The sequence below is a fragment of the Sinocyclocheilus anshuiensis genome, unplaced genomic scaffold (assembly GCF_001515605.1).
Source record: "Sinocyclocheilus anshuiensis isolate Anshui unplaced genomic scaffold, SAMN03320099.WGS_v1.1 scaffold300, whole genome shotgun sequence".
Lineage (NCBI taxonomy): Eukaryota > Metazoa > Chordata > Actinopteri > Cypriniformes > Cyprinidae > Sinocyclocheilus > Sinocyclocheilus anshuiensis.
The window spans coordinates 585664-599989 of record NW_015557379.1 but is presented as its reverse complement, the minus strand read 5'-3'; the positions used below and the strand labels follow the sequence as shown (position 1 = coordinate 599989).

Sequence of the window (14326 nt, the reverse complement as noted above, 5' to 3'; positions counted from 1 at the left end):
AAGAGCGGTGTACACCGCATGGTGGTGAAGCAGATATGGAGAGTTTTTGGCCAGGCCCAGGTGGACCTGTTTGCTACTCGGATGACATCGCACTGTCCCCTCTGGTTCTCTCTGAGTCATCCAGCTCCACTGGGGCTGTACGCCTTTCCCCCGATCACTCTGCTCCCGGGAGTTCTGGAGAGAGTGCGCCGGGATGGGGTCCGTCTTCTGCTAGTAGCCCCGTTCTGGCCGGGCCGAGTATGGTCTCGGACCTGATTTCTCTCCTCGACGGCGCTCCATGGGAGATTCCCGTCAGGAGAGATCTCCTCTCACAGGCGGAGGGTATGATCATCCACCCCCGCCCGGAGCTGTGGAAGTTGTGGGTGTGGCCCCTGAGGGGGCACAACTCATAGCTTCCGGTCTCTCAACCGAGGTTGTTGAGACCATCCTCCAATCCAGAGCTCCCTCAACGAGGAAACTGTACGCCTCGAAGTGGAAACTTTTCACTTCTTGGTGTGGAGACCGCCAGCTCAACCCAGTTAACTGCCCAGGTGGTACAGAAGTGCCGTCAGAATGAGAGTCCAAACAGCTGATAAAAACATCACAATAATCCACAAGTAATCCACACCACTCCAGTCCATCAGTTAACATGGAAATAAATCCACCATTTAAGGCTGTTTTGACTTTAAACTGTCACTTTTGACCAAAATATGAGTCCATAATTCATAATAACGCTTCCTCTGGTGAAAAAGTCCATCTCCTGTTGTCCTCTCACATCAAAATCCACCCACATATTTGTTTAGAACGGTTTAGGACTGTTTTTGTATGTAAATGGTGCTTGATTTGTGTATGTGTTTCAACTGATTCGGAGTAGTTTACTTTTTCATTGGAGAAAGCTATATTATGGATAGAGAAATCTATCCATATTTTTTAAGTTAAATATGTCTTAATGATGGATTTGTATCTTACAAACATGCAGCTTTTCACTTCACAAGACATTAATTGATGGACTGGAGTGGTGTGGATTACTGTGATGTTTTATCAGCTGTTTGGACTCTCATTCTGACGGCACCCATTCACTGCAGAGGATCCAGTGGTGAGCAAGTGATGGAATGCTACTGTACATTTCTCCAATTCTGTTCTGATGAACCATCAGACTCATCCACATCCTGGATGGCCTGAGGGTGAGTCCATTTTCAGCACAATTTCAAGTTTGGATGAACTATTCCTTTAAAAATGATCACCCACTTCAAGTCTGACCACTTTCAATGTGCTGACTCAAACTCGCACAATTAGCATAAAACCAAATAGAAATGACTTGTTTTGCAGTAACCAATTAATTTATCCAATATGTGCCCACTTAAATTGATTTTCTGAGTTTGTTTTGAAGCAGTTTCATTGGTGAAGTAGAGCAAAAATAGACAATATTGCGTCTAAAATGTAATTTAATATTAACACCTTGTTTATTAAATTGCTGTATAAAATCACATCTGCAGTCGTTTTAATATTCTGGAAAAACAGCACTCTTGCTCATGTGACATTACTTGACTATATATCTACAGTATATGACTATATCATTCGTTAAACAAGTACTAATACAGAGGCCTTCTTTCCCATATAGTGAATTTTGGGGGCATTTTTATTAGTTTTGGTGGTTATTTTGCTAATTAAATGGATGGAAAAAAAATATATAAGAAGTGCAAAACTCACCGCAGTGATGCTAGAATGATTACCAGGATGCTGATTTATGGTTGAGTGGTTTCTAGCACATTAATATATGGTTGCTAGAGTGTTGTTAGGTGGTTGCTTACAGGTCCAAGTCAATAATCACTTGCAAGGTAAAATATAATAGGTTTGGAGCTTGAATTATAGTAATAATGATGCTTGCCTTAGTAAACACAACTAATAACGATGCAACCATTTGTTTACAGTTTTTAGTATCTGTTTGTGTGACAATGCATTAGAGCCTTGTTTATTAAAAAGCCATTTTAAAGTTAACATTAAAGTTAACACAGGTGCTGTTTTCTTACCTCGTGTTTTGTGTTGCGTGAGATCAAAAATATTTAATGTCAAACGTGTGAAAACAAAATCGTGCCCTATGATTTATACATCAGCCCTGTGGTTTCACGCATTTTAAACATATACGTGCTTTTCACACCACAAGCATTGTGAGCCAACTAAAAACACAGGCTATTAATAAGATTACAGCACTGATATTTACATTTATTTTTCAAGAAAGCAAAAACTTATATGAAATCTATGTTTTAAATAAATGAGAACTGGTCATCAAGTGGTTGATCATTTTTGTCACTTTTTGTCTTCACTAGATCATTTTAAATTGCCCTGTAATGGTCCTAGATAGTCCACGTATGCCTTAAATTAATATGAAAAATGCATTTATAATAATAATAATAAAAGAATGAGCAAAATCCAATTTAAAATTGTATTAGAATATAATATGTAAGCATGTCAAAATCCACTTACATATGCCACCACTGTCCACAAAAACGTCAATGCAAGTTATTCTTTGACAGTTCAGGATGTTAGTATTTGACACTGTTACGTCTCTGCACCACATGCCATTAGTATCAGTGTGTATGTGTGTGTTTAGGTGCAAAGACACACGTACTCACCATGCCGCCAGTACACTCACGGCAGTCTTGCAGACACGCAATGTTCTCCCACGTGCTGTAGGCTTTGAGTCCTGCGACGAGAGCTTGCAGAGCGCGATTGCTTTGAAGGTCCTGACCCTGACACAAAGCATCATCCACCAAACCTGCAGCATATCTGAGAGCAAACACGGGAGCATACAAACAATGCACATACAATACAAACACATCAAACCCTAACCTAATATATTATTGCTTTGAATAAATATATATGATCCTGGTGGTGCTAGAGACATGCTGCAGTGTTTGAGCTACAGGAATGTTGCAAAAATAAATGTATAAATAAAATATTAAATATTAAAAATAAAATAAAAATCTATATATTAAATATTAAAAATAAAATCTTTATGATGAATGTACAAAAGGGAATATTTATGTGTCAGTAATTAAATCTCTCTCTCAGACTTTCACTGTACAAATGTTTGACCATCAAACTAACTTTCTAAACTATCTCTTTTATTTCCAATAAAGCGCAGATGTGTTAGATAAATAATGATGAAACCTGCAGTGGTTTCTCAGAAGGGCGCATCTGAGCTCCTCTCTTCCTTTGATTCTCCTCCTGTGGTATTTCTCAGAATGTGCCAGTGACCTGAATTGCACAAACACAGAGACCTCCAGTGGAGGCCAGTAAAACTGCTCTTTGTGCTGCCACTTTTATGTCATTAAAGGACACAGATGTTGGAAAAGAGGATTTTCTTGGTAGTTTTGATATAGTTTGATGTTCTGTGTAGACACCCCGACCATTTATAGAAAAATAAGCAAATATGGTTTCTCGCCCAAAGCTATTGTATGTCTTACTACTTTTAAGATTTTATAAGATTATGTGATATTTTAATAGGCTTATTTCACCATTAAAAAGTATTTTTGTCATTTAAAATACAATGGACCCTTTTCACATTTGTGGGATTCTCAGAAGAGCAAGTCACCATAGGTGATAAACTTCTATAGTAGTGACAGCAGAGTAGACCGCAAATAAAATTTCATATTCCCATTTGCTCCAAAAGCAAAAGAAAAAATCCATGATAGAGCTTCCATGACAAAATAGGGGAAAAATCTAGAGAGACTGATACAGAAATCATTGTTTTGTAAATTGTTTTGCAATTTACTGCCAAGGTAATTTAACACAAAAGTATGTCATTATAAATGTAAATAAATAATTTTTTTATATATATAAATATAAATATAAATATATATATTTTTTTTTAAATATGAAAAACTTCACTAGATTTACATGGTGAGGACTGGAATTGCTTCATCATTATCCGTGAAAATTGTATTTTTGCAACACAAGGTTTCCAGAAAATAGCAGAACAATGTATAGTAACTTTCAATTGAGTCAAAAGTGTCTTTTTAATTTCAAATTTTATTTGAATTTTGCAGTATTCCTGTAGAAACACTACAGCATGCTGCTAGCATCACCAAGGTCACAGGTTCGATTCCCAGGGAATGCATGAACTGGATGCTTGAATGCAATGTAAGTCACTTTGAAAAAAAGCATCTGCCAAATGCATAAATGTAAACTTTATTTTGTTTTGCTACTCAGCAAAAGTGACTGTAGCATAAGCAGTTTTTAACATTTTTAACACACCTTCACTGCCAACATTTTGGCTTTTTAAATTGAAATTAAATACCTTGTGTCTTTTACATTTACATTTAATCATTTAGCAGACGCTTTTATCCAAAGCGACTTGCAAATTAGAACAATAGAAGCAATCAGACCAACGAGAGAACAACAGTATACAAGTGCCATGACAAGTCTCAGTTAGTCTAGCACAGTACACGTAGCTAGGTTTTTTTTTATTTTATTAAATAGAATGGAATAGAACAGAACAGAATAGAATAGGTAAGTGCAAGTATTAGTTGGTCAGGTGCTGGCGAAAAAGATGTGTCTTTAGATGTTTTTTGAAAATGGCTAAGCGAAGGTATGACTGAAGAAGAAATGGTCTGAAGGAGGTGAGTGGGGATAGGATCAAGTGGACAAGTAGTAGGATGATTGGAAAGGATAAGTTTGGAAACGTCCGTCTCCGAAAGTGGAGAGGAGGAGAAGAGAGTGTGTATTTGTCGTTATGAAGTTATCATCAGTTTTTGGTGTGGGGAATTGGTCACTGATGGTTCTTGTTTTATTTGTGAAGAAAATTGCAAAGTCATCAGCTGTAAGAGTTGACGAAGGAGGAGGGGGAGGAGGACAGAGAAAAGAAGAGAAAGTTTTGTGAAAAGTGTGCGAGGGTCAGAGCAGTTGTTAATTTTGTTGTGGTAGTATGTCGTTTTAGCAGTGGAGACATTTGCAGAGAAGGAAGAGAGGAGTGACTGATACACACTAAGGTCGGTAGAGTTTTTTGATTTGCGCCATTTCCTCTCAGCAGCCCTGAGTTTAGAGCGATGTTCACGGAGAACATCGGACAGCCAGGGGGCAGAGGGGGTAGTGCGTGCTGGTCTGGATGAAAGTGGGCAAAAGTTGTTTAAGCAAGATGTTAGAGTGGAGCAAAGAGTGTCAGTAGCACTGTTTGTGTCCAGTGCTGAAAACTGAGAGGGTGAAGGAAGTGAGGATGAAACCATAGTAGAGGATAGGCGAGAGGGAGAGAGTGAGCGTAGGTTACGTCGAAAGGTGACCTGTGGAGGAGTGTGTGCTGTGTCAGGAGTTAGTGTGAGGTTAAAATTGATGAGGAAGTGGTCTGATGTGTGCAGTGGAGTAACTAAAGTGTTGTCAGTGGAGCAATAGCGTGTGTAGATGAGGTCCAGTTGGTTACCTGATTTGTGAGTAGCCATAGTAGACACTCGCTTGAGATCAAATGAGGCGAGCAGAGTGTTGAAGTCAGCAGCCTGGGGTTTTTCTAGGTGGATGTTGAAGTCACCGAGCAGTACCAGAGGAGTACCATCCTCAGGAAAGTTTGAAAGTAACACATCCAACTCCTCCAAGAAGTTGCCCAGTTGACCTGGGGGACGATAAATGACTACAAAGTAAATTTTAACAGGGTGGGTAATAGTAATTGCATGTGATTCAAATGAACTGTTGCCTGTAAGAGATGGTAGAAGATCATATTTCCACTCATTTGAGATAAGGAGACCAGTACCTCCACCCCTCCCAATCGTGGGAGGGGTGTGGGGAAAAGTGAAATTAGTGGAGAGGGCTGTAGGAGTGGCAGTGTTCTCAGGTTTGATCCAAGTCTCAGTTAGGGCCATGAGGTTGAGACCGGAATGAGTAGCAATAGAATAAATAAATTCTGCTTTGTTAACAGCAGACTGGCAGTTCCAGAGACCAATTGGAATAGAGAGTAAAGTAGTAGAGTACAGAGGGACAGGCCATAGATTATTAGGATTGGCCTGCCTCCAACGTACAGTGTGTGATTTCCGAGTGTTAGTAGTAATGGTAGAGATTTGAAAGCACATAGTGAGTACAATTGTCCTAAACAAGTAGATGAGAACAAGCTGTACAAAAAGTAAAGAAAGGGCAGGAAAGCAATACTCAAGTGCCTTGTCGGTGTCCTTGCTTGGTGGAGTCGCACAGGTAGAGTCGATCGGAAACCAAGGAAACGCTTTAAGCGCCACCTGCTGGCAGAGAGTGAATCTGTTTCTCATTCAGCTCGCCCGCTGTTTCATGCAGATATTTTTATGTAGTTTCACAAGTCAAACCATTCTGTTTTTGCTTCAAATTTCGAAATTATACAATCTAATTTAGATTAAAAACTGATCACGTTGCATGTATGCAGCATCTTTGTTTGGATCATGATTAAAATGCAGTGGTTGCCTCTAATTTTAAATGGAAAGAGCACAGACAAAGCCTTAGTTTGTTTATATGAAGAGATTTATTTATTTGTGTTACTTATTTATTTGATTTGGGGCTTGTTTTAAAATTTCAATTTAGTTTTGTTATTTACATTTACATTATATTTAAATTTAAATGTTGTCATTTAGCAAATGCTTTTATCCAAAGCGACTTACAAATGAGGACAATAGAAGCAATCAAAACCAACAAAAGAGCAATAATATGCAAGTGCTATATTAGTATATTATTATAGTTATATTTCAATTTCACAAAGAAATGTGCAGCATTTTGTCCAAGCAATAACAAAAGGACACATTTAATTTATAATTTGTCTTAAATCTCATTTTGTAAAAAAAAAAAAAAAAAAAAACGAGAATCGAATTGTGAAATCAAATTCGTGAATCGAATTGTGAGTTGAGTGAATCGTTACATCCCAAGTCGATGGTCTTTACACCCCTCGGTCTTCACACGAGGGCTGCCGCGGTGAACTAACCAATTTTATACTTGCCTAGTATACGTTTATCATATGCAATGTGCTTTGAACAAAATCATCTGCTAAATTAAGGCAAGACACCCCAGGAATACTAATAGTAGTTATCACCATACTTCTAATAACTTACTAATAACTAATAAACCTCACCATACTTCCCCAGTTGATTGATTACATTAAGAACTGCAAATAAAGAATGACAAGTTTTCTGAGATATTATGTTTAAATACAAAAATGAGGCATAATCTAATTAAACATGCATTAATTTGCATACAATTCCAGAATAGAAATCTGAATACTGGATAAAACAGATTCAAAATGGTTGTTTCATTCTGTTGGCATATTAGAGTCAAAGCTTTTTACAGAGGGAATTTTTGATTTTTCCTTAATTTATGACATAATTCAGAAAATACTGTCAACATCCAGAAAATGTAATAAAAAAAATTCACCATGATTTTAGGAATGAAATGTCGGATAAAATCAGGTAAATTATTTATGAACAAACCCCTATGTAAAAACCTTCAGAATATAGATAAAACAGAATAAAACAGAATAAAAATGTAAGTTTTTATGTACTGTATGTAAGTACTGCTGAAGTGGAAAAAAAAACTTGAGAAACTGGCCATTGTTGTATAATTGAAATTTACAAATGCAAACAGATAAAGTGCAATGAAATGAACACTTCAACATGTATTTTGGATGTTTTCTTTCCACTAGCCTAAAACAACACATTATGACAACCCAAATAGCCTAAAATCTCAAAACTGACCAGTGCATGAAAAACAATGTTTTTGCCTGTATTGTCTTGTCTTTACATATAAAAAGATCACACTCAAAGGGATGTGGCCGTGGACAGGAAGTATGTACCTGGTGGTGAAGGTGAGAGCAAGGGCAGCAGCCAGGTGTGGCATCAGTCTCAGATACTGCGTTTGGTGCTCGATGATCTTCACCTCATCCTGGTCCTTCGGGCCAATAAGAACATGTGCGTTTCATTTAGATGTTTAAATGCATTCAAAATTCCACTGCACACTCAGAAACCTCTGTTATTGTCACATAATCACATACAAACCAAAGCAGACACACAAAGGGGGTCACAGCAAAGAGTCAGATGTCCCACAACACACCTGGATGTCGACGCACAGAGAAATAAACCGGTAAGCTTCCAGGTAACCCACTTTTCTAACCGCAGTGCATGCATTAGTGTGTGGAGGAAGGCTTGCTGTGGTGGACGTCTGGTCTTGTGTCAGTATGTGTTTGTGTCTTTCTGCTGTGCTGAAGTCGAGCTTTGTACACCTGTGACTCTTGAACTACCACAAACTGTATCTCTACATCTAGCATCTGCAGGTGGCTTCCCCACAGCGTGTGTGTGTGTGTGTGTGTGTGTGTGTGTGTGTGCATATGTGTGGTTTTAAAGGTGAGAAGCCCACACAGAAATCCTATTGTAACATGCCTCATCTAAACTTGAGTGTCTTCTCTTGTACAGGCCGCTTCAAATTAAACAGACGCTTTATGTGCTAGTCAAATGCCATGTAGAAGCACATTCGGTTACTGATGTTATTGTAGAAGCACCCTATTTATAGACATACGGTATTTGTTGAGTCAAGTCACATTTATTTATATAGCAGATTCACAGTAAGAGCCAAGAAAAGAACTGTTAATGTAGCAAATTTCTTTAATTCTGCTATGAAGAAACTTTAAAAAGGACAATCGTGTCACTATTCAGTTGAATTTAGTTCAGTGTTGATTCAATTTAGTTCATCATATTATTAATTACTGGACAATAAGCAGCTGTACAGAAGACAATATTGTTGTTATTTAGCTCAATGTTGATTCAATTCAGCTCAATAAGTGTCGATGTTGCAGAGTTTGTCACCTATTAGTATTTATTCTGCAACCTAATATCCAAAAGTAAACTGAAACTGAAATAAAAAATAATAATTAAAGTTATATAAAATATTTCAATCTCCCCAAAAATGAATACAAATATCTACAATGTCTAAAAATAAAATAAAAATTAATAAAAATAAATAATTTTATTAAATAATAATATATATAAAACTATCTATATCTATATATATATATATATATATATATATATGAAAATTTATAAAAATGACTAAATTAAAGCTATATATAATAATTTTAAAAAACTAATAAAAATGACGAAAGCACATAACAAAATTAATAATATCTAAAATATCAAAATATTAATAAATACTACAACAATAATATAGAAGCAACACTTCTGTTAGTTAACATGAACAAACAGATGCACAGCTTCGGTGACGTCAGTAGGGTTGTTATTGAGATAAAGTGAGTTATATACAGCTGGTCATGTGATCTCAACACGACAGCCTTTGTGAGAAAAGCCTTTGTCTGAGAGTACATTTGGCATGTGTAACGTCATCTTTCTCAATTTATTTCTCTAGAAGTAAACCTCTTTTTCGTCGGAACACAGATCTACGAACTATTCTGAACTACAATATTCTATAGTGGAACATATAGAAGACGACGGAAGACATAGTGGAACCACATGATGCAAGCGCACACCTACATTTCCTGAAGACTGATGAGTGTCGTCTGTCATCTGAACAACTGTCCTTCATAACACTAAACAGATGACAGCGCTGTCTCTCGTGATTTAGTTTGAAAAGTGAAATGCTACACTGTTAATTTCAACATAATATGGCATTCACAGCTCATTTATCTCCTATATACTTCCTACTTGACATCCTGTTTAAGAATCTTTCAAATATATTATTTTTTATTAAAATTTAGATTATATTAATAATTTCTGGCATTAAATCACCATTGACTTTTGGTAAGATTTTAGAAGGACTGCATTAACTAAATTCTACTTGGCTGTTGGACAGTACAGTCATTGTTAACTACAACTAAAACTATTATTAATCATTTTCAATAATCGAAATGAAGCTAAAACAAATTAAAATATAAATATTAGATGAAAAACTTTACCTTAAAAAATGTACCTTGCAACTGAAATGAAAAAGTTTAAGCTGAAGTACAAAACTGACTAAAACTAAAAAAAATAAATTAAATAAAAAATAAATTAAAGCCTTTATAAAAATATAAAAAACATAACATGACAAAAACTAAAACTGAAATATAAATAAATCAAATCTTTATAAAAATATTTAAAAGTACTAAAACTTAAATAAAATCTATTAAAGCTATAAAAAAAACAATAAAAACTAATAAAAATGACTAAACTTACTAAAACTATATATATATATATATATATATATATTAATAATAATAAAAATGACAATACAATTACATACCAAAATTTCTAAAATCTTAAAATGTAAACTGAAATTATAAAAATAAAAGCTAACAAAATATTTTTAAAAAATACTATAATAGTATATAAATTCATACAGTGCTATGTATGAACAAATACAAATGGCTGCATGACCTCAGTGATGTCAGTCAAAAATAAGTCATTTTACAGACGGCATGGTAATGTGATCATCAGAAACTGCAAAGACATTTTCTTTGTAATGACGTGCACCAATGAATATTTCACCATCAACACGTCTATTTCATGTTGACTTCAAGAGGTTGCTTTTAAAGAAGTGTCCGGCTTGCGTATCAATCTCAGAAGTTGTCTGTTTCTCAAGTCTTATCCTTACACCTAACCTTCCCACCATTAAAACTAACCAGTGGACGACCGAACAACCTGCTACTTGTTGAGAGCAAATATACGAGCCACATGCGCGCACCATGACCACCGACTGTTTGATGGCACGTTGCTGTTTTGAATCCTAAAGCCTCTCGTTCAGAAAGTCTGAAGTGCAATGATTTTGTGGTGCGTGGCGTAATAAGAAGAGGTGTGGTGGGCTGAGAGCGTGGAGCCTGATAACTGCGAGTGTGGTTTTTCTCTCACACCTGAGCGCTCATACGTGTTTTGGCACTAGAGTGGTGGCTCTTTGTTCCTCCTCTGATATGTGTGTGTGTGTGTGTGTGTGTGTGTGGGTGGGTGCGCGGAGCTGTTTTGCAAATGGAAAACCTGCAACTATAGAAAGCAAACATTTCCTCTCTTTCTGTATTTTTTTTCAGCCTGGGGATGCCATGTTCAGAGACACCCAGCATCGCCCACGCAGACGCACATGCGCGCAAAGCCACATGTGAGGAAGACATGCAGCAGCAGCGGAGGCGCGGACGAGAGTATCCCTCTGAACTGGATGTGCTCTGCGGTGAGGAGAAACTCCACACGTCACAGCGCTCTCATTTTGTTTTCACTCACTTCTAGAACTTGTTGTTTATTTTTCTCTCCCCTGCCACCACATAAATCGCTTTTGAAACTCGTCGATGCAGTTTTGATGCGTTTGAAGGAGCGCGACCGTATAATACTGATAACTAATTACAGGGAATTCTTTTGATCTGTTACCAACGATGCATCATATCTGAATTTCACATGAACTTGCATGACATTCACACAAAGACTTTTTAACATCTTACCTGTGACTGTAGCGTACTGCAATGACGAGCCCCAGCTGTAGAGAAGACACAATGTGTGAAGGTGATTTTTACAAAAACAAGTTAACAAGACTGGACATAATTAATAAAGATGCAGTTCACCCTAAAATGATCATTTACTCATCTTCAAGTTGTTAAAAACTTCTATGACTTATTTTCATCTGTGAATTACAAAATGAGATATTTAGCAGAATGACAAAGCAGCTCTTATAACTATATTATCGCCCAGCTCTTTATATAAAGTTGGATATATAAGTACTATACGTTCAACTTTATCCGCATACATACAATGCAGTTGCATAGTGCAATATACACTATATAGCAAATCTCAGCTGCTTGATTGCTTGTATTGTCACAAAATGTAAACTATATTATCGCCCAGCTCTAATCTGCTAAATGCAACTATGAGGCATGACGATATTAAAATACTGTAAATATTAATATCAGGATTTTCTGTAAAGCTGCTTTAAACTATGTGTATTGTGAAAATATAAATACATTTTGACTTGATTTGAAGTGACTCCAGTCCCCTTTCCACTTTCACTGTATGGAAAAAAAAGCTGCACAAGATAGAAAGTCAGAACCATTATGTGAGAGAATACATTATTATTTTCATTTTTAACTGAACTATCCTTTCATTTCAGCATACATTTAATGACATAACTATGTTTGAACTCATTTCTTATACATGAGAATACTAATATAAATATATATATATATATATATATCCTAAACTCAAAATTATAAATGATGTTACAACTAACTGAAATAAAAGTTAAATTGAAATATAATAATAAAACAAATGACAAAGGCACATAATAAAATCACCAAAACTTAAAGTAAAATTTAAATGAATACTGAAAATATAAAAGTAAAAGATAATTAAAATGTTACTATAATAGTATATAAATAATACTAAAATAACACAATATTATGCTTGAGAAATAATTGCTAAAATAACAATATTAAGCTTGAGAAATAACTGCTTGTCTCCCTCTTGTGGTGAAGCTGAAGCATCACTGATTTTACTGGGTCACACAGAGATCCAAGTTTGTGATGGTGCATGATAATCATGTTTCCAGAGTAATAACACTGATTACTGTTGTGTTAAATGTGAGTGGAGGTGGGCAGAAACCTTCATGGCAGCCATGGCTTGTACGGTGAGACCCAGGCGGGTGGGCGTCAGAGCGGCAAGCATTGCATTGAAGCGACTGCTTTTACTGAGGACGGGAGATGAGTACAAACCATCAGCTGATACAGAACCAAACCTGCAACACACAAATACAATGAGCTGGGAGACACATGCATTCCCTCCCACATTACATTCACATTTAGTCATTTAGCAGACGCTTTTATCCAAAGCGACTTACAAATGAAGACAATGGAAGCAATCAAAATAAAAAAATAGCAATGATATGCAAGTGCTATAACAAGTCTCAGTTAGTTTAACACAGTACACGTAGCAAGTTTTTTTTTAAATCATATAATAAATAAAAAGAAAACAGATAGAATAGAAAAAGAATAGAGCAAGCTAGTGTTAGAGGCCTTTTTTGCTTTTGTTAATTGTATAATAAATAAAAAGAAAACAAATAGATAGAATACAGAAAGTGAAGCTAGTGTTAGTTTTTTTATTAATTTTATTATTTTATTAATTAATTTTTACATTAATTTAGAGCTATTATATACATGAAACATGCACACATAAAGAGTTCTGGCATGAAACTCTAGATGGCGCAGTCCGATAGGTCTAACTCAATCTGAACTAATGACATCATTATCACATGGCACAAGCTGACTGGTTCTCTCCTGTATCTGTAGCCAATGAGCTCGCTGCTCAACATTCAAATATATGACTAGTGCTTGCAGTAGCAGTTGCAGCTTGCTTCAGAAACCCTCCACCTTCCCCAGCTCCACCTGCATAGATCTGCTACGAGCAGTGTTAATTTCGTGGACGAATGTCAACAACAAACAACATTTTTTTCACTGACGACAACGAGACGATAACGAACTAAAACTCTTTTTGAATGACAAAAATTATGACGAATATTTATTGACATTTTCGTCAACGAATAAAAACAAGACGAAAATGTTAGGGAGGGACGATTTGGGAAGAGATTCATTCAGAACGAATCTGCTGCGTGGTTCGGAGGTTAGATGCGCACATATGAACCGGCGGGACATAAACTAACATACACTTGCTGCACGTCGCATAAAACATTCAAAAATGTCAATATGTGGGAGTAAGAGAAGAGCAGACATATGGATAAATCTGATGACGCAAGAGAGAGCTCAATTCGGTCCGGTTTTCTGAGCGCAGACTCTGAAGCATACACACACAGAAAGCGCGTCTCACAGCACGCGAGTACTCTTTCGCGTCGCATGAACGGTGAATTACACACAAAATGATGTCGAATTGTCCGTTTTGACGAGTATTCACGTAAACACAGTTGATTACGTCTTAAGTGAACATAAACACCAGAGAGAACGTGTATCAGTACATTACATCCATTGCAGCTGTGCATTCGGTTTTAAAGGGACAGCAGCCTAATTTAGTTGCTATTGTCCGAGTCATTGATGTTAATCAAGCAACAACAGAAAGACAGAAAATCACGCACTGCTCTTGACTAAAAAACTAAAGATTAGCCCTAAAGATTAATCTAAATGTATTTATAGAAATAAATATGTCTGCTTGAAAGAATGAAGAATATGGTAAAGAAGTTGCTATAAAGAATGCATAATTAGCCTATATAACCATTGGTATTTCATTAAAAAGAAGACCATGTTCTTGTTCTTTGTGAGAAGTGGTTTTATTTCATTTTAACATAAAGGCATGTTGTGTGTCACTGCAGTTAAATCGGTGTCTATCATGATAAAACCTTAATATCAAAACTATATAATGAGTTTGGAAATTTTTGAGAAATGCTT

General features: G+C 36.2%; 1 protein-coding gene across 1 annotated transcript in view; it reads right to left on the bottom strand.

Annotated features, from left to right (window-relative positions):
- LOC107679162 (acyl-coenzyme A oxidase-like protein) overlaps window positions 1-14326 on the bottom strand; it is a 58003-nt gene that overhangs the window by 40754 nt on the left and 2923 nt on the right. The window contains exons 2-7 of the mRNA XM_016474641.1: window positions 12537-12669; window positions 11900-11961; window positions 11384-11418; window positions 7769-7863; window positions 3151-3237; window positions 2613-2766 (exon numbers count right to left, since the gene is read on the bottom strand). Of these exons, the coding sequence (XP_016330127.1) occupies window positions 2613-2764 (152 nt within the window). The 5' untranslated portion in view covers window positions 2765-2766; window positions 3151-3237; window positions 7769-7863; ... (1 more) ...; window positions 11900-11961; window positions 12537-12669. The remainder of the gene's footprint in view (window positions 1-2612; window positions 2767-3150; window positions 3238-7768; window positions 7864-11383; window positions 11419-11899; window positions 11962-12536; window positions 12670-14326) is intronic.